Below are 21830 nucleotides of genomic sequence, written 5' to 3' on the forward strand. Positions count from 1 at the left end.
GGTATAATGGATTTCTGTAGAGTCCTTTCTATGCTGGCACGTTTAGGCAAAGATTATTTATATAAAAAAATAATGTTATATGAATACTGGAGAGACACTGATTTTCAATTTTACAAATAAATCTTTGTTTGGCAATTGAAAAAGGTCATGTCGAACTATTATTACATATTAGAATAGCAGATAAGCAAGCACCCTGGCAATCTTTGGATATGCAAAATGCAATGATAATTGCTAATGTCTAAAATGTATTTAAAATATCACGTTACGTTTCACACTACCTAACAAATGTTATGGCTTCACATAGGTCATGGTCAGGACCGCTGCACTTCAGGACAGAAAATAGATTTCTCATCTCAGTAAAACATATTAATATTTCTATCACTTTTGTTTCAGTACAACTGTTCTGGAGGTAGAAGCCATTTAATAAAATCTATAGTTAGTTTTAGGCTTACTAGTTTAATGTGAAGATTAATGACTTACCAACTTTATATACGTTAAAGTAAGAGCCACTTGTAAAATCATTTAGATTAAAAATAGTTGAAAAAGATAAGCAGATTACCTGAAATTCAAAGCATTAATTTGAAACTTAGTTGCTTTCAATAGTGTGTGGGAAATTTAATACAGTCCACAAGAGTAAGGCAGCTGAAATGTTGGATTTTTAAAAACTCACTCTCCTTGAATTTAAAATGTCACAATTTGGGCAGGCTCAGACCAGGGATATAATAGGAATTTGTCACAAAGAAGGGAACATGTCATGTAAGTCAATAAGCATTTTGGACCCACATAATTAACTCAAATACAGAGGTTAGCTTCAACAAGTACAACTAGGAGGATCAAGACACTGTCCAGGTAGGAAGTTTAGGCAACAATGAAATGTTGAATTAATTGGTGCAACAGAAAAGGGGAAACACCAGAACACAGTGTAGTGCTGACGAGAGCTAGGAAGGAGGTGAGATCTAGTTTTGTCCTAAAGGAGATCGTGGACTAAGTAGGGTAACCAATGAGTTTATGCATTGAGAGGGTTTTCCGGTTAGAAGCCCAGCTGTTGAACTAAGCCTGTGAAGCAAGATGAAATGGGCTATTTAGATGAGCATTACATCCTAGTTCTTGTAGGTAAAATGAAAATTTAGTTCTGGGTATAATTCCTGGTTATAGGAATTAAGTAGTGAAAAGAATAGGAGAACCTTTTGGAGAAGGCTGAAGGGTTAATGTAAGCATGTCATCAAAGATCCTTTACTTAATATGTGGGCACTTCCCAAAAACTTATGCTTTCTGCCTGTACCTTCAATAAATATACTGAGGAATGAAGTGAAATTAATATTCAATGAGGGAATTAAAAATAGTCTTAGAGATAATCAATACAAGCTAGATATGGAAGGTAATAATACTAAACCACAAAGTATGATAAATTCCACTGAATATTATGAGACCTACTTCTTAAAATTAAAATATATTATGTAATATTCTAAATAGTATGAAGACAGTAAATACATAGAAAATATACCCCATAAAAAGGTTAGGAAGTAATTTATAAAAAGTTAAAATGTAGCAGTTAAAACTAGAATCCTAAAAAAGGGAAATATTAGTAAAATATGTAAATAATATATTCAAAATATTACCACAAAAATGTAAAAAAATTAAAAATAATTCAGTTACTTAAAAATAAGATTTTAGGAGATTAAAAGAAAAGAAAAGCCTTGTTATGTTCAGAGTTTTCTACCAGGAGCTTCCGGTTCAAGTAGATTCCATATCCTATGTTCCCAAGCATTGAAAGCTCAGGGCAGGTGCTAGTCTATAAGATGCCCCTGAGAATAAATAAAAGGATATTGCTCTAGGCATTTGGCTTAGTGAGCAATGGTGCCTTTGAGCAAAGGAAAAATAGTCGCTTTCTCTGTACCAATGTAGCCTATGCTGGGTCGGGGGGAGGGGGACACAATCCACAGGGCTGCCAGTTGGTGAGCTAGATTTCAATCATACTCAGCAGCTCAGAACAAATTGCATAGCATTTTACTGTAGGCTTTAAATCAACACTTGAACCTCAACTGATAATATACGTAAGCTTTAAGCCTTTATCATCTTATTTGTGAGAGAAAGTAAACAACTTATTGGAAAGCATCCCTGGTGGCAACTTTCACTCCCAAGGACAGTGCCTTAGCTAGGCAAATAAATGGAGGGAAAAAAAAATAGAAACAAGACTGAGAAATGGAGAATACAGTAGTGTGGGAAAAAAAGACATTGGTGAATATAAATCAATACATAATGAAAGAGCAAACTTTGGATAGCTAAACACAAGATTTTGCATGTCTGCCTCTTTTACTGGACTTTAATATCTGAGTAGTAGGTGTGTTCTATTCATTCATTTATCCCAATATCTCATTTAATGTCAGACACATAATATGCTAATGTTTGGTGACAAGTACTAATAGAAAGATGAAAAATAGATGATAGATAGATAGACAGACAGATGATAGATAGCAGCTTGTGCTTTTCTCCAAGGGCAGGGGAAAGGGTTCAAATCATGCTTTGATTATTGATTGCTCACTAAGCTCTATTTTATTTTAATTTTTATAAATTTATTTATTTATTTTTGGCTGCGTTGGGTCTTCGTTGCTGCACATGGGCTTTCTCTAGTTATGGTGAGCGGGGGTTACTCTTCGTTGTGGTGTGTGGGCTTCTCATTGCAGTGGCTTCTCTTGTTGCAGAGCATGGGCTCTAGGTGCACGGGCTTCAGTAGTTGTGGCTCATGGGCTCAGTAGTTGTGGCTCACAGGCTCTAGAGCGCAGGCTCAGTAGTTGTGGTGCACGGGCTTAGTTGCTCCATGGCATATGAGATCATCCCGGACCAGGGCTCAAACCCGTGTCCCCTGCATTGACAGGTGGATTCTTAACCACTGTGCCACTAGGGAAGTCCCCCACTGAGTTCTATTTTAAATAATTCATAATTCCATTAAAAAATAAGTTATTCATGCTAAATGGTGTTTTGAAGCCCTAATTATTATGGAAAATTATATATCTTTTCAGACTGATTTAGAACAAGTTTGGAGTAAAAATGGTTAACAGTTCTGGAACTTTGTAATACAATTTGCATAGTTTTTAATTACATTTTCCCAACTCATTCTATCTTCTCATTTAACAAACTTATTGAGTGTTTACTATGCATCAAATGCTACTTTGACTCAAGGAGCTCTTAATTTAGTGAATTTGAAGAACAGACCATATATTCAACACAGAGAATACTTCATAACAATATTTGAGCACAGTATTCCAGGTGAAAATAGAGGACAGGAAGCTAACATCTGGAGATGGAGGGAATTTGGGTAAGAATTCCTAAAAGAAAACAACTTGACATTAATTGAATTGTGACTCATTAGTAGTTAGTCAAGTGAAGAAACATAGGGAGGAAAGCATTGCAGGATAACAGAACATACTCACACAAACTTGAAGATGATTGTAAATAGATTAGAGTGATTGGCCTAGAGGAATTCTGGAATGGATGGTCCTGACTATGGAGGCTGGCATCTACTCCACCATAGATTTTCCATGACTTGCTAAGAACTTTGATGTTTATCTTGACAATAATTGAGTGCCCATAATAGACTTTAAAGTAGAGGAATGTCATAAGGTTACATTATAAAATGGAACCCTGGCAGCAGTGGGGAGGATAGAGTGTATGAATTGGAAATTGGGAAAAGTGACATTAATTTATAACAGCAACTCAGCAATTCAGATTATGAACTACTAGGACTAGAACTATATACAGTATACTGGTGAGAAATATCTGAGAAAAACTTAAGGAAATGGAGCCAAATGGGTTCATTGATTAATTTTTATGTGGGCATAATACCCTGGCTCTGACTTGGAACAGTTTTTAAATTTTTTTTGTTATTATATGATATTCACAGAGCTTTGAAACAAAGGACAAATAATAGGTTTCAGTGGTACCTATAAAGAAAGATCACAGATTTGAGTTTTGGGTTCAAAATACATAGCAGATATCTAGATTGAGATGTCCTGTGGACAGTTTATACAGGGCTTCAACACATGAAAGGACTTGGATATACATATATATGAAAGAGAGACGGTGGGGGTGGGGGGAGAGAGAGAGAGAGAGAGAGAGAGAGAGAAGTTGAAGTAGTAGTAGATGAGTTTCTTTGTTTCCTTCCTGTCATCCAATGTGAGTTCCTTTGTTACTTGGCTACAGTAGTTACTTGTTACTTTCTACATTCAGGTTTTATTATATATTCCAAACCACTCAGATTTACAATAACAAATCTATAGCAATGCCTATAACTAGCAGACCAGATATGGTGGGTAAGAGATAGTGTTAGAACCATTTAAATTCCCCGATTATATAGAATGTATAATAATTTACATCTGGATGGGACTGGGATTTTAGCTCCAGGATTTATGGACAAGCCATTGGCCATCCCCAAGCCTACTTCCAGTGTATGACTGCTACACTGGCCTGACTCCTGCTGCCACTAATATGAGCTTGACTGGTGGTCCTCTGACAGCCTCATTGCTTGGTGAGTCTACCCTGACTTACCTGTCTAATTGCTCTGCTTATTATTGATCTTCAGCCCATTGGCCTGATTCCCTTGATTATGGAGTTGGTGTTATCAGAATAGATGAACAAGTGTGTCATCATACATTGATTTTGAGTCCCGAACTTATAACAGATGCCCAGACTATATGAGCAATATCTTATCAAAGATATCAAGTACCTAAATAAATTGTTTGTAATAAAAATGGCTTCGACATACTCAGCTAACTTTTCTTGTCCAGCCACTGGTATCCACAAAACCCAATCAATTTATCTACCAAGTTGAGTTTCAATTACTCTTAAGTGAGAACTTTCCTCCTCAAACTTTTTAGAAATTTCTATTATATAGTTACTAAGCAAGTATATTCTGCTACAACTAAAAAGTTAAGCATACCTAAATGCATTATTTTAACAAAAATAAATGTAGCAGAGCAACAGAATTGAAGACAAAATAAAAGGAATGGTAGCATGGAGAAAGAAGCAGAGGATACATACAAATGATGTATACAGTGAAATTAAGAAGGAAAAGATCAGGAGAAAAAGGAATTAAAGAATAAAAAGAAGAGGTAAGAGGTGAACATGTGGGATGATAGCCAGAAGATGACAAAAAAAGAGGAAAAATCTGCATATTTTAAAGTGAAACACTTGGTTTGATTTTAAACAGCAGAAACAATCCTGCTCTGATATTAAAAACAAACTGGGTCAGCATTCCTCAGTAGATATTCCCATCTATATTATCTTCAAAGATAGTTTCAAATATTTTGCTTGGGGAAAAATCACCCATTCCAATTCTAGTTACCATTTTTGGAACATGTTATCTTAGTGTTTGAAATAAAATTTCTTCTTTTATTATTTTTTCTTCTTATTTGTCAATCATGCAGTCTTTCACAACCGTTATTCAGGAAAACCTTTAAATCAATGATTATTATGGCACATAATCAAGAAAGTATACAACATAGATTTTTCCCCTTATTACTCTTCTTACAATAGAATTGAATATATTATTCTGCTATGGGAATATATGCTTATGCTCAATATTTTTAGGGTAACCCAGTTCTTACAGTAAGCTTATGAAAAAGCATTTCTTCAATACAGCATCACTTAAAAGTTGCTCTTCCTTTAGAAGGACTCAGTTGGCCTCTCTTTTGCCTGGATTCATTGCTAGGCTACCATGATCCATTATCATTTGCACATGGTGAGTTGAATCCTCTCCACCAGGCATGCAGACTTTGTCTTAACCAGTGGCATGGACTGAGGCAGGTACACATTAGAAACTCTTGTGGGAAGTGTGATGTTCCCTAGTTTTCTATTAAATAATTATATTCTTTAGTACACATAGAAGCAGCACTTGAGTGAACAAGAATACAATGGTCATTAAAAATATAGCAGAATCTGGAAGGGTGATATGGATGGAGACTTTCTAATTGTTCCTGCGTGATTTGGAAATATGATAGAAACATGACTACCAGAAAGATTTGCAGAAGGAACAGTTATTTATTCACTCTCTTTCCCACTTCCAGATTCTCAATTAAGAGTATATCCAGATTGTATTTATGCCATTCTTCCCAAGATGTTATATAATGGTTAGTGATTAATTAAACCTATTCCTTAATCCATGCCAACATTCTTATATATGTATATTCTCCGCAACAATTGAAAATAAACACAATACATTTGATAATGTTGACATACAAAAATGTTATAAGAACTTATATTGGTTACTTGCTATTTCTTACCTACTAGTACTGTTTAATAGTTCCCAGAACGACACTAAATACTTTGCACGTTTTGTAGTTATTCGCCCCCCCACCGCACCAAATGCTAACATTACTTTAACAAGAATTTCCATGGTTTATTATCTAGAGGGCCAAGTGTTCATGAAATATAGTAAACTTTGAGTATAAGCAACATTATGACAAACAGAAAAGCAAACGGACTTAAACTTATTCTGAAAGATAGTATTACAGTTTAAGTATTGACAGAGTGCCAAAGATATTTTGCTGATCCTCTGAGGTTCAGAGATGCCAATAAACAGAAGAAACAATATAAATTCAAAATCTATTGTTACTATACAGTCTCAAAATAGTGACAACCAACTAAAAACAAGGGTTTGATTTACTTAAATATTTAACAAAAATTTATTGCAAGAGAGATTTTTTCACTGAATTTACAGTTTCAAGGAACATGGTACAAAACATAGTGCCATCAGCTTTGTCTAAACATTAAATAGGTGCAAATACACAAAGGTTAAAAAAAAACAAAGAGCATACTTTACAACATAAATTACAGTACTATAAATATATTTTATATACATTATACATACTCTTAAGACATCATTTTAATATACAGCATATATTATATTGATTTTCAAACTATTCAGTGCCTTACTAATATTATATATCAGAAACTTAAGGATTTATTTGCATCATTACACTTACAGTAAATGATTTCCTATCAATGAGGCCATATTTTGCCTAGTTTATTTCCACCATTTAAATAGGCAATTATCCACTTAGATGAGCATCAACGTGTAGAGCAATAGTTTTCACATGAATATTTTCTTTCCCTTTCATAGTGATGACTAGAAGAGGGGCTGCAGCGGGATGACCGATGGGTGGGGGGACAGCAGTGAAGGAAAGAGTGCATGGGGTAAAGGTGAGAAAGCCAGATGGCTAGGATGAAGAACTGAAGCTGGAATGATTGGCATCTGAGGAGAAGCAACAAAAGTTGGCTGATTCCCAGGACAAAGCCTTGGTCCTACTGGTCCTACTGAGATCTGAGGTAACGATGTTCTGGTGAGAGCTGGGACTTGGGACAGAAACGGTTGGTGTGGTTGAAGCACTTTAAAGGTTCCTGCAGCTGCAGCTGCTGCTGCGGCTGCAGCAGCTGCTGCATGCTGCTGCAAAACAGTATGGTGGATAGCGGTTACAGAGGTAGAACACAAGGGCTGCTGCAAAGGCAAAGGCTGCAGAGGTGTGCTAGGGGGTGGGAGGGCAGCTGGAGGAAAAGTGAATTTGACCTTGTTGGCCAGCATGCTCGGCGGAATGATGTGCTGGTAGACTTCACATGGTAGATTTTTGAACTTGTCATGGTTTTCTATTGGAATCAATAATGCTTGTTCTGGTAAAGCTAACGGAGCCAGGATCTGCTCCGTTGTTACAAAGGTATGGCCACTGACATGTGCTTCTTTGAATGGTAATGGTGGTTGTGCATTAAGGATTCCTGAATTAAAACACAGCCACTCAGTTGACGCCTCATTCATCTTTCCTTGTGGAAGGGCCTCAGCCAGTTCATAATGACAAAGGTATGATTTAGGTTGTGACTGTCTAAAGTTCCTTTCAATACTAGGCATCTTGAAAGGAATTTGCTTCTCATTAATATTTGTATTCTCACTTCTTTCTTTGTGTTCAAGCAAGGTACTGTCCATTTCTTCTTTTGTTGGGGCACTAGCTATGTAGACTGAAGTGGTGGGTTCATTTGAAATCTCTGACAGTTCACCAGAAGTGGTCTCCATTACGACCTGCTCAGTTTCACCACTGGTTTCAGAAGGAAGGGGACTGCTAGCGGGCAAAGACAGTTTATTTTCTACTTGGTCCATTTGTTCTGAGTTCCTTTTGACATTTGCAGTTTCTTGTGGTTTTATTTCCTCTTTTCTGTCTTCACTTATTATTTCATCTGGGTGATGTAAGAAAGAATTACCTTTCCTGGGATAATCTGTCTTCTCTTTGAGTTCCAAAGCTTCAAAACTGGTGTGGAATCTACTTTTTCTCCTCCATTTCCTTTTAGGTTTACAAGGAGCAGAAACATGGGGTGGCCTCAAAAATTCTTCTGGTAGATAATTCTGTTGATCTAAACTTTCATCTGAAGAATAAGAATATGAATGTTGTCTACGTTTTTGATGGCATCTTTCTGATTCATTAATGAGAGAATTATAACCTCTTTTAACTGCCTGGTTCTGACTCATGCATTTCATTTCATTTTGAAGAACTAGGCATCTGTGATCTTGACTACAGCTGGACGTTTTGGCTTTCCAACTACAGTAAGTTCTGGAGTATGTTAAATTATGTTTCACAGAACGTATCATTGTTGAATTGGATTGTCCATTTAAAACAACCGAGCTCTTTTTACAGTGGTTTTTAGAACTGATAATATTCTTATTATTATTGTATTCAGTGTTCTGGGTTTTACACAATTCTTCATTTTCACTTAAGTATATGGATGCTGATTTGGGCCTTTTATCAGGTAATTGCTGTGAGTCTAATAATTGCTCTGTAGCTAAATACTGTTTTTCTGAAATTGTTTCCAGTAGATTTTTCCTAGTTTTATCAGTGTAACTATTTTCTCTTTCCATTTTGAAATACGCTTCTGATTCTTTGGTTTTCTTTCCATAATTATGGTGACATAACTTTCTTCTTTTTTTCTTTCTTCCACTTTTATGGAACCAGAGTTCGTTAGTATCTTTCAATCTTATTTTGTTGTATTTGCCACCAAGAACATCCTGTTTTATCTGATTTTTAGTAAAAGTATATTTTTTTGTTTTTCTGATCCTACAGGAAATATTTTTATACCTCTGACTCATACTCTCATTTTTTCCGGAATCACAGCTATTGGAGAGCGTATCATCAGCCAAAAGAGGAGTGACTTGGGTATATCCATTTCTGCTACCTCCAATTTCATGATCAGTAAGTCCTGTCACAGATGTGTCCTTGCAATCAAAAACTGGTCTCTTGCAAATGTCTTCTCCCTTCTGATGAGAAGAAAGATCATTTAAGGGCAGCTTATTTTTATCTAGATTGTTGTTTAATTTAGTGGACTTAAAGTCAAAACAGAGAGGATTACAGCTATAGGAAATTGATGGTTGAGTAGTTGTGTAAATCAGCATTTCTGATGGCCACTGAAGAACTGTGGATCCATCTTTGTTAAGTACGGGTACAAATGGCTCACATGGTCTTTTATATAAATCCATTTTTTTATGTAGGGTTATATTATCCTCTTCAGAATTTAAAGGGGCCAACATGTCAGGGCTGTGATTTTTATATTCAGCTTCAGTCGTGGATGCATCATTGTCCTTAACACTTTCTTCTATGGTAGCTTGCAAAGACAAGCAGTCATTAGCCATATCAAGAACTATGGATTTATTTCCTAGCAAGTCAGAAGTGTTACCACTTACAGGTATGTCTTCGTTAATAATAACATCTTCCAGTGGAATTTGATCTGCTAAAGGGACTGAATTTTGACAATTATCTGCATCAGATGATGAAGGGAGTTGAAACTGGCAAAATGGAGGTAATAGTAATGTATCTTTTTCACTAGAAACTTCTTTCATCTCTTGAGTTTGAGCAGTTTCTTTGTCAGTGCACCTTCCTTCTTGTGGATGAAAAGAATTAGCTTTCTCCTCAGAACTCAAAAGCACATCTGTTGGTGAAGAGAGTTGAAGATGACAAGCACCGGGGACAAATCTACTTTTTCTGCTAAATCCTTTTTCCACAGAGGCATCATCATTGTATTCAGAGAAGGCTGCAGCTGAGGACTCCAGCTTCACGGATGCTTTCTTTGGAAATGCAAAAGAAAAGCCAATTTTATGTCTGTGAATCCCCTGGGCTTGATCTCCAAGTTGGCTCTTTTTGGCCGTATAACTTTTCACGCTTTCTGGATCTGTAGCAACAGTGGTAACACCTTTAGCATTCTCTTGGCTATGAATCAAAGTACATTTGAAATCTTCCTGGTTATTAACTGAATCCACAACAACTCTTTGGGAAATTTCATTACAATTTTCTCTCACAGTAACAGTTGTTGACTTGAACATAGGACCACTTCCAGGAGCACTACAAAAAGAAACAAAAGTGTGTTTTCATAAAGGACACTTGAGGAAAAATACTCAAACACTTACAACTTAGAAATGTCAGCGTAAGATTTTTTTCAAGTTTTAAAATCTTTGTAAGATAATTACTTTCATGTAGTGCAATTACCTTCCATAGAACTACAGTTTAATTTAGTTATTGGATATTGTTTGGGATAACTTGGAGATGATGTCTTGAAGTTACTTTTATAGCTATTAACAGCAACGGTCAAAGACATTTCTATGCTCTCAGCCAGTGTTTCCAGACCAAGAATTTTTTTACCCCCATGGCCTCTTCAGTGACATTTTAGAATACAGAACTCTCTAAAATAAAATTACTTTTAATTCACAAATACTCAACATCATTGATCCTATATGGAGAATATGAAGGAAGTTAAAGAAAAACTCTCAGTCATGATGTAAGCAGGGCTGGGAATTCAGTTCAACAATTCAATTCAACCAGTGTTCACTGAGCATCTACCACAGGCCAGGTGATATGCTCAATGAGAGCTCTGAGTCTTTTGGAATGGCTGTTCTTAATATTTAAAAATTATCCTGAAGTTATCCATTATATCATTATATAGAGTAAATATAGGAAAAGACTATACTTACAATGTGGTTTCCATTTATTTGGAATTACAGTATACCATAAATAGTGAGCTCTTATTAAAAGAATGATACTGTCCAGCACATAAACAAAGAACTACCTAAGTATCATCTTTACCCCAAAAGAATTATGCTATACAGAATTTTCCATGCTTTTCTAAAAAGTTAGTTTCTCAGAAGTTATAAATGGTGCAAATTTTTTAAATCAAATAATTTCTTCAATATCTAACACAGTGGACTGTTTTATTACCTTGTTTGGTATTAAGAAGCAACACTACTTAATTTACACCTCATTAGAGGCACCAAATTACTGGGAAAATCATGTGTCTGGGGGAGCAGTGTAATGTGAAATATTTACGTATGCTAAGAAAAGTAATTTAGATAAGAAGTTTTGCTTCTTTTGTACATATCTTATTATCAGCTCTACTTCTCTTAATATATTAGACTTTACATTTGCAAATGAATTAAATTACATAGGTCCGAGAATATGAAATGTAAACTTGCACTTGTATAATTTTTCATTTTTTACTACACAGAATAAAACTATCTGGTTGGTATAATTCAACAGAGGTTATATTTGATATTAACAGTTCACTATAGGATTCAAGATATATTTGAATTTTATTTTGACTTTTCTAAAGCTGACATCTCAAACAATGTTTTGATATGTCAATATCCCCTAACATTATTCTGTATAAAATAAATTTGGCATAAAATAGCTTTGTTTTAAACAATAATCAGAGAGGCCTATTTAATGGGGGGGGGTACCCTAAGGGTGGCTGTCTTTTCATAACATTGCCCTGGCCTGAATTTTTAAGTTCTGATTTATAACCTTATAGCTGCTCTCTGTTAGAAGCAGGTCAAAGTGTAAGAGTTGTAAAGTTTTAATAGTCCAGTTAGAGTTCATTCACAGTGAAACTAATTTCAACCTACCTCTGACATGCATAGGGCCTTCCTGACCTTTATATATTAAGAATACATATGGAGCAAGGAACCTCTCTTTTTCACTCCATATGTGTTCTAAAGATCATTGCAAATAAAAGTTCTCCAAATTTTCAATGAAAAAATAAGTTCCTCCTAAAACTCCATTTATAACAAAGTCTACGAGATGGTGCTTTGGTCTCTTCTTCAATCAAATGTTTTGAATTTCACCAAGAAATAGAATAGCATTAAACTAAGATAGCTTAAAGAGAAGAATAATGTAAAATTAATTTTTTTACAAACTAAAATTATAGTAATTTGGCTTTTTATTGAAATGCGCATTAAACAGGTGTTTGCATAAAACTCAAATTCAATTTACTGTTTACTGCCCACAGAAAGCCATAAAAATGTGAGCATCTTATTCTGGGTACAGAAATAGATAGATTTGTGCCCTTTATTCAGTTCCTTTTTTGTTGTTGTCATGTTTTAAGAAAACTTAACATTTTACTGTAGACTCACCATACAGTTTCCTTTCTTAGCTCGGCCAGCTTGTGCAGGCGTTGGAGTGCCTTTTCCTGTTTTCTTTCATCTTTCCTGGATTTAGATGCTACATTTCGAGCAAATTCCCTTTGCTTTAGTTCTTTGAGTCTCTATTAAAAAATACAAAAGTAATTAACAGTATTTAGGTCTATGGCAATGTCAAAGTTACTGTTGCTGTTGTTGGAATTTTCCAGTACATCATCTTTGATCTCATCTAAGGAAAACACAGCATTTGTGACCATCCACTTCTAACAAAATATTTTCTTGCACTTTTGGCTTGTAAAAAATGCCAAAATATATTATTACACTGTATCAAAGACATACCTATACCCTGGTAAATTGGAAAGGAAAAATTTCTTCTTTACTTATTGATTGTTTCCTGCCAAGGTTCTCTGCCTAATTTAGACGAAGTGTTGGAGTCTTATAAACCCCTAATTTTTAAATAAATTCAATTAATCTTGTGTATTTCAGTTATATATGATAAATTCCATCATATTTTGATGTGCTCTATATTAGAAAGGTGTCTGATCCTTTTCATATTTTTTAAGAGTAAATGTCTTATGTTAATCCATAAGGCAAATACCCTCTACTAATGTGATTTAAAATAATCCCTCCCCTCAAATACCAGGCATATTTCCCAAGTAATTCAAGATCTGGGAAGAAAATTAAGTGTCTTTGTGTAAATTCTTTTTATATTGAGCATATGTTTCATCTGTATTAAAGGAGCTCAGTTTGGGGGCTGAAGGCCAGAAAAAGAACATGTCAACTTGAATAGAATTGATAAATAGCCATGTATGTAGCATGATATAAGATACCCCAAAGTGGTCCCATGCCCCAAATATTTCCACTATAGTCTTTCACAGAGACAGTATATAGTCATTAAAAATGATTAAAGTACTGTTTTTTTCTCATGGAGCTCATGTTGTTATGCAATCGTGATACATCAGAGTCTTAGAATGGGACTTTACGAGAATAAAACATATACTAATCACATTTTTATGAAGTGGTTGAACAAAATCTTAATAAATGCCTTATGTATATACACTGATGTATGCCAGGGTCTTAGAACAATGCCTGATCTATAAAAGACCTACTCAGTAAATATTTGTTGATTTACATAGAATCACTTAGATCCTCCAAATTAAGTATTTTCCTACTTCAAAAATAATTATGCTAGGGAATTCCCTGGTGGTCCAGTGGTTAGGACTCTATGCTTTCACTGCCAAGGGCTCGGGTTCAATATCTGGTCAGGGAGCTAAGATCCCACACGCTGTGCAGTGCGGCCAAAAAAAAAGTCATGCTAATGAAATAATATTAGATTCTTGGTCAACATAGATTGTGTCTGCTCAATTTCTCCTACATAGAACCATAACTTAAACTTCAAATAATCTCTAATACTTTAATTAATGGGATTTATATAAGGTATATCTACATATATATGCATATATATGTATGAGATTACTCTAGAATATTTATTTTAACATAACACAAAGATATTTTGAGATCATTGACATATTTGTGAAGGAGTTTATTTAGAGTTGAATTTAAATAAAAGATAACCCACGTCATAAATAGCTAAATTGTACTAGTATTTCATAGAGAGTAAAACTTTGACATATATCATTGCATATATCATTGCATCATAACAATTAAATGTAGCTACAATTTTATAATACATATTAAATTATTTGTTATTAAAAATATGTAGAATTAGAGATACTATGGCAAGAAAGTTTTAATTCTAGATTTTAAATATTCATAGTCTTGGTCATCTGTATTTCCTAAAATCTTGGAGTCATATCAAGACTCATTCAACAATTTATTGATCACCAGCAATGGTCATTCTGTTAAATGGCTGGGTTATTTTTCAAAGAGTAAAGAAAATGTTTTTACTTTTATCTGGTGTGTGTCTCTGTGTCTGTGACTATATGTGTGGGCAAGTGTGTGTGAGTGTATGTTTATATGCATTTTACAGAAATAGGGAGAAAAGACACACAGGAAGAGATAATGGCAACCAGTGGTTGAGGTATTCTTATTGTGCCATATGAGGACAGAACAGGGGTGCCCCAACAATCCCCAGGTAGGCTACCTGGGGAAAGTCACATCTGATCTGGGTCTTAAAGGATATAAAAGAGCATGAAGAAGAAGGGTTGGATATTGGAAGTGAGAGGATATTTGGGGCAAAAGAAAACAGTTTTGTATAAACATAGAAATAAAAGCATGCATACTCTAAAAGAAAAATGCATGATATAAAGAAGGATGGCTAGAGCAGAGTGTATTTGTGGAAGTAATGAGAATTGATGAATTATGGGGTCCAACCAAATCATGGGGAACCCTATCATATGACTAAATGTGACTGTAGGAAACATTGAAGGAGTTAAACAATGCAGTGCCACAGTAGGACTTTTATTTTATTAAGATTCTTTTGACATCAGTATGCATGAAACTTTGCCATAGAACAAGATTAAAGACAAAGCAACCAATAAATAGAATATCACAATGAATCAGGTAAGAAACAATAAAAGCCTTTTCTAAGGGAGTTGCAGTGGAGAGGAAAAGTAAAATTAGTGATTTATTGGATGTGCATAATTGAGTGACCTAAAGGATATGCATTACCTTTACTGAGAAATACCACCTGCCACTGTAAGAAACAGATATTCAATCAAAAGAGGGTTTGAGTTAGGAGGAGGATGCTAACAGAGGATTTGAAAGAAAGTAGAAGATTAGTTCTCTAAAATAAACATTTAAAAGAATCAACATGCCAAGTAAAATAAAGCAAGAAAGTTGCAATACCAATAAAAGAACAAACATTCAAAGATTTTTTTAAAATTCTATTTATAAATAGTGATATTTTAAGAAGCAGACATAATTTTTTTTCCTACTAGATTCTTTGGGTAACTGGAGACAACAATCAAGAAAGATAGACTTGACTATTTTTAACAAAATTTTTAGAATAAATGTTAATTTCTATTATATAAATATGCATATATATGCAAGTTAAAAGTACAGTGCTTATAACAGAAAGCTAAGCTTTTCTAAAGCAAGTATATGAAACACCAAGAATTTCACTATTTACTGTTTCAAATTAACCATTATGATTTGACCTAATCCATTTCCACTGACATAATAGTTAAAAAGCAAGGAGTCTGTCAATTATCAAATGCCAGTAGTGTTGTATTATCTGTGATATAACCGAGTGATTGATATGGCTGGAATCGGCCCCTAAATGATGATTTAGGGAACTGTGTACATTTATTTATTTTTTTTTTAATTTCATTGGAGTATAGTCAACTTACATTGTTGTGTTAGTTTCAGGTATACAGCAAAGTGAAGAATGCAAATGTTGTTTTAGTCTTGTAGAGGTTGTCAAGGAGCACCAAACTACATTCAAGTGTTCCTATTGATCTCAATCTCCCTCTATGTACACATAATTTTCTTATCTCAGTGACAGACTTCTGGATACCAAGGTAAATAAACTTGACTAACATTTAGGGACTATTTAGTTGCAGAGATTATAAGCCTGGTCAAATACTCTGGTCAGTTTTAGGATAAAATTTATCAGTCTTTATATACTTTCTTGCATTTTTCTGCAGAAAAATAAAGTCCTACATCATATTTTATATCAAGTAGAGTAATTTTGAAAGGCAAAAAATAGAAACCAAGTAAATTCTTTTGAGAATACCAAATGGAAAGAAAACTTAAGTTCCACACAAATGAATATACAAGATAATACCTGTGAGGCTTATGGAAATATCAATGCTATTTCAAAAGCTTCCTCAACAATTTACTGAGAATCACTCAAAAGAAATCCTTAGTGATAAATGTCAAGACTGACAGTCAGCAAGAATTAGGAAATTAAAAGTATGTTAAAAGGAAATTGTGTGGCCTAGCTACTGCATTACAAAACAAATTATAATGTACGCTCACATATAATTCAATGTATATTTTGAAAATATGCAATAAGGAATGAAAAAACAAAGAATCAATATTATTTGGTTATGATACCATTTCAGAGGGTCTACTCTACTTTCTCACTGATTTACTTCTCTTAGTCTATAGAGAAACAGAATGTCACAAGGGCAACACAGGTCATTAATCCTCAGATATGGTCTCAGGAAAACCCATTGAGTTGGATGGTTGGGAAAGTTATAATGATCCTAGCCTCAGGTTAATGGTGGTGTTAAGACAGTGACAAAGGTTTATTCAATGTGAGAAAGAGAGATAGAGAAAAAGAGAGAGAGAGAGAAAGATACCATTTAAATAACACATCAGTTTGTGTTTAAACATTTAGGTAAATTACGTTGCTTTACAATTGCAAACAAAACATTTATGAACATTCTTATATCTATATATTGTACACCTCTCTAGTCTAATTACACCCAAAAGGCAGGTTCCTACAAGGAAAACTGCTAGAATAAAAGATAAACATGCACTTTTTTGATGTTTTCCAAACTGCTATTCATAGCTTTATACCATCATTTCACTCTTCGCAACAGTATATTGGGAATATACACAATATTGGGTAGCATCCCTACTAAATTTGTTTAATTGGCCGTCAATATGTGATATATCATTAATGTTTTGCCTATAATTCGTTTACTAGGAAGCAGAAATATTTTTACATATATATTGGCCACCTGTACTTCTTCATTTATAATTAATATTGTTCCTTAAAATTTATTAAGCAATATTATATACATTACTTTGACTCTGAAAATAAGCATGTGAGCAAACAGGTCTAGCATTATCGTCCATACTCAGAGATGACAAAACTGAAGTTAAGCAAGTTTTAGACTTGTTCAGAGTTGCGTACAAGTGGTAGAACCGGACTGGAATCAGGATTTCCAGGAACACTTCCTGTGACTTATCTCCTATATTTACTCTTCTATATGTTATTCAAGCTTTCTAACTCTTTAGGACAGGCTTATTGGGATGTGATACAGATTTTCATTTGTCTTGAGTGTCCATTACTTGTCAGCTGCTATTCTAAGCACAGTTGATATATCTGTGATAAAGGAGGAAAAATCTCTGTTTGTTTCATGAAATTTTCACCATAGTTGAGAGAAATGGACATTAAAATATGTAAATAAGTTGTATAGTATAGTAGATAGTGATAAGTGCTGTGGATGAAATGAATTTAAGCTGAGGGTGCAGGAAGTAAGGGGAGGGATAGCAATTTCAAATAGAGTGATTAGGTAATTTTTTCTATTAGGCTTATTTTCTATTTCTGTTTAACAAATTACCATAAACTTAGCAGCTTTCAACAGCACACATTATTATCTCACAGTTTCTGTAAGTCAGTATGCCTGTTCTTTGCTCAGTCAAGGTGTTAGCCAGGATGTTTTCTCATCTGGAGGCTTGTCTTGGAAAAAATCATTTCACAAGCTCCCTAAGGTTGTTGGTAGAGTTTATTTCCTTCTGGTTGTAGGATTGAGAGCTGCAGCTTCCTACTGATTGTCAGCCAGGACTACTCTCTGAGTGCCCAATCTGCCAGCAACAGAAATCAACACTGAGCCCCCTATATGACACCATTCCCAGGGGTGATCAGCCATTGCCTGGTGGCAGGTTGATTACGATGGACAGCTTCCTTGAAAAAAGAAAAAAAAAAAGGCAGTGTTTTGTTCTTCCTGTAATAGACCTTTACTCTGGATGTGAACTTAACTTCCCTTCATGCAACACTTCTATCAAAACTACAATCTATGGACTTACCCAATGCCATTTCTACCATCATGATACTCCACATTTATGATCATTGTTCTGATCAAGGAACTAACTTCACAGCAAAAAAATAAAAATGTGGAAATGGCCCCATTCTCATGGAATTCACTGGTCTTACCATGTTCTCCATCATCCTGAAGTAACTGGTTTGATAGAATGGTAGAATCACCTTTGGAAGACTCAGTTATATCTCCAACTAGGTGGCAATACCTAGCAGGGCTGGAGCAATGTTCTCTAGGAGGCTGTATATGCTCTGAATTAGTGTCCAGTATATGATGCTATTTTTCTCATAACCAGGATTGAAGGGTTCAAACATACAGGGGTGGAAATTGAGGTGGCACCACTCAGTATTACCCCTAGTGGTCCACTAGCAAAATTTTTGCTTTCTGTACCCACAACCTTATGCTTTTCTGGACTAGAAGTCTTAGTTCCAAATTGCAGAACAACTCCACCAGGAGACACATCAAGTATTTCACTGAGTTGGAAGTTATATCTGTTACCTTGCTGCTTTGGGCTTCTTATGCCACTGAATCAACAGGCAATGAAGGGAGGTACTGTGCTAGATGAGATAATTGATCCTGATTACCAAGGAAACAATGAACTGGTAGCCACAGTGGAGGTAAGGAAGATTATGTCTGGAATATAGGAGATCTCTTTGGTGTCTCTTAGAGTTATCATGCCCTGTGATTGAAGTCGATGGAAACACTACACCCAATTCAAGCAGTATTACTAATGTCCCAGACCCCTCAGGAATGGAGGTTTGAGTCACTCCATCATGGAAAGAACCATGACCAGCTAAGGTGCTTGCTGAGGGCAAAGGGAATGAGTAGTGGAATAAAGCAGTTATAAATACCAACTATGACCACGACTAGTTATAGAAGTGAGAACTGTAGTTGCCATGGGTATTTCTTCCTCATTTAGTTATGAAAAAATATATATATTTTTTCTTTCGTCTCTCATTCTCTTATCATATACGATGTATTGAATTTACATCATAGTATTTAAGTGACAGGATATCAAGGAGAAGAGTGAACATCATGCAACAACTTTGTATCCTTTTCTGGGGAGCAAGTCAGTGCATTTTCAGTTGTATACAGGATAGTTGTATCATGTTAGGAAGGATATTGCCTGTTGTTGTCTTTTTTTGGAGATCGAGTATAGTTTAAGGAGATATCTATGCATGGCAAACTGATAAGAGACAGACTTATAATGGTCAACTGTATGTGTCAACTTGCCTAGGCCACAATACCCAGATATTTGGTCAAACACCAGACTACATGTCACTGTAAAGGAATTTTTTAGATGAGACTAATATTTAAATCAGTAGATTTTAGATGCTAATCTCATCTAAGATCATTTTTAGATGAGACTAACATTAAATCAGATGAGTAAGCAGGTTTACTCCTTAAATCCTAGTAAAGCAGATTACTCTCCATAATGTGGGTGGGCCTCATTCAATCTGTTGAAGGCCTTAGCAGATGAGACAAGTCCCCCAGGAAAAAAGAATTATACCTCCAGACAGCCTTTGGACTTGAGACTGCAACATAACTCTTTCTTGGGTTTCCAAACTGGCAGTCTGCCCTGCAGATTTTGGACTTGTCAGCTCCCACAATGTGTGAGCCAATTCTTGAAAACAAGTCAACAGATAGAGAGATAGACAGATTGATAGACAGATAAATAGATAAATAAATATTCTATTATCTCTGTTTCTCTGGAGAACTCTGATTAATACAGGTTTTCACCAGAAGATGGGTATCTAGTTATGATGTTTGTGGAGAACAATGCAAATTGCCTTCACATTATCAATTACATCCTTCTAATTCATTAGTAGAATTCCAGTTTGGGGGGAGGTGGGGCAGGCAGAAAGATATTCAATTAAAATGATAAAAATTTCAGCCTCCCTGTAATAAGAGTGGATATGTGACACAGGCCTCACTAATTGAATTGTAAGCAGGTGCCTCTGAGGAGGATATGCCTACAAAAAAATAAGCCTCATTAAAGAAAAATTCTTTATGTTTTTTTAACCATGTTTTTCATTTCCTACCCACGGGTAATTGGGAGTCTTAGGTGGGAAGCAACCATCTTTCAATCGTAAGGTTGTCAGCTTGGCAGAGAAGGCCTAGATGCTAAAGATAGCACAGCGAAAAATGAAAAGATCCCCATTCCCAATAGCATCATTGAATTACTGCATTATTCTAGGGCTGATTACCTATGTAGTTTGGAAAAAAATAAATAAAAGCCAACTTTATCTGAGTTTACTTTTATTTGCTACTGAATGTGATCTTGGCTTATATACCTACTTACTAGATGTGTGACTGGATAATTAATATCAAATTCTTAGACCTTTGTTTCCTCAGATGAAGATGCTGATGATGTATAAAGTCCCTTCTAGTTTTTGCATCCTAAGATTGATGCTTTCAATGCCATCTTTTAAGATGGAGTTAGTTTTTACTAAATAAAATATGTATTTAGAACATTCATAATAATTACCTTCTTAAATGTTTTCTCTACTACAAGTAAATCCATTACTCCTTTGAATTGGTCCAATACTTCTGTTCCTATTTTCATATATCTTAGTAAGTTAATATGTTACTCACTATTACTGTTTCCACAGGCTAAACATTTCCTTTAAATTCCCAATAGTTGTTTCTATCAAGAATTGCTTTCAGTGATTTTTGAAAAATCTAAGTATGCTTTCTATCTTACATAGAGCAATACCTTCAAAGAATTACAACTAAATCACCATCTCTATTTCTTGAATCAATTTAACTCTCTTGGAAGACAATATGCACTGGGTTCTATTAGAATGTTAGCAAATATATTTCTTCAGGGAAGGTTGTTATTCAAGTGAATGGTATCACACTTCAATGTGTAATTTCCTTCTAGTCATTATTTAATCAATGGCTTTATGCTGAGTGAATCTGTGGAAGATTCTTTTTTAAATTTCTTTTCCCATTACTATCATGAATGTGTATCATTTGGACTTTTCTCTTGGCAGCTTTAAAAGCATCTAATCTCTTAATGGCATATCAGATCTGAACAATATCTTTCCCCAAGGCCTCTCATTCTTTAGATTCCATTAACTCAAGTTTCTCTTTGTGGACAAAAATCTCATTCTAGTTCTAATATAAAAGTCTTTGCAATCTGTATGTGTTATGTCTAAAACTGATTTTCCAACCATTCAGTTCATTTTCTTAAGTGCTGGATGAGAAGTGTCTCATGCATTTTAAGTGCTCATGAATGCTTCTCAAATTGAATTGGCACAGGATGGCAGTGATTAACTTCCTCATACAATAGGAAGCTTTGAAAGTTTGCTAACAAAAATCTCACTAAGATCTTTGGTATACAGGGAAAGCAATGGAAACTTGAGTCTAAGAATTATTGACAGTTTTATTTTTAAAAATATACAAACAACTTGAGTGGCCTAAAGTGAAGAATAGTTAAGAATTATGGTTCAATTTTATAAGAAAATACTATGCAGCTACTACCAATAATGCTAAGAGTTTAAAATATTAGGAATATTGTTGTATTATAATGCTAGTTTTAAAAATAGCATGCTAATAACTTTATAATATAATTAAATGTAACTGCATCTATAGAAATAGACTAAAAATGCTAGAAAACACACAAATGTCAATGAATATTTCTCTTCGTAAGGTAAAAA

General features: G+C 34.7%; 1 protein-coding gene across 1 annotated transcript in view; it reads right to left on the reverse strand.

Moving 5' to 3' along the window:
- Positions 1 to 6656: 6656 nt before the first annotated feature.
- ZNF804A (zinc finger protein 804A) overlaps positions 6657 to 21830 on the reverse strand; it is a 321658-nt gene continuing 306484 nt past the window's right edge. The window contains exons 3-4 of the mRNA XM_032636537.1: positions 12428 to 12558; positions 6657 to 10367 (exon numbers count right to left, since the gene is read on the reverse strand). Coding sequence (XP_032492428.1) covers positions 7124 to 10367; positions 12428 to 12558 — 3375 coding nt within the window. The 3' untranslated portion in view covers positions 6657 to 7123. The remainder of the gene's footprint in view (positions 10368 to 12427; positions 12559 to 21830) is intronic.

Source organism: Phocoena sinus, chromosome 7, assembly GCF_008692025.1.
Source record: "Phocoena sinus isolate mPhoSin1 chromosome 7, mPhoSin1.pri, whole genome shotgun sequence".
NCBI lineage: Eukaryota > Metazoa > Chordata > Mammalia > Artiodactyla > Phocoenidae > Phocoena > Phocoena sinus.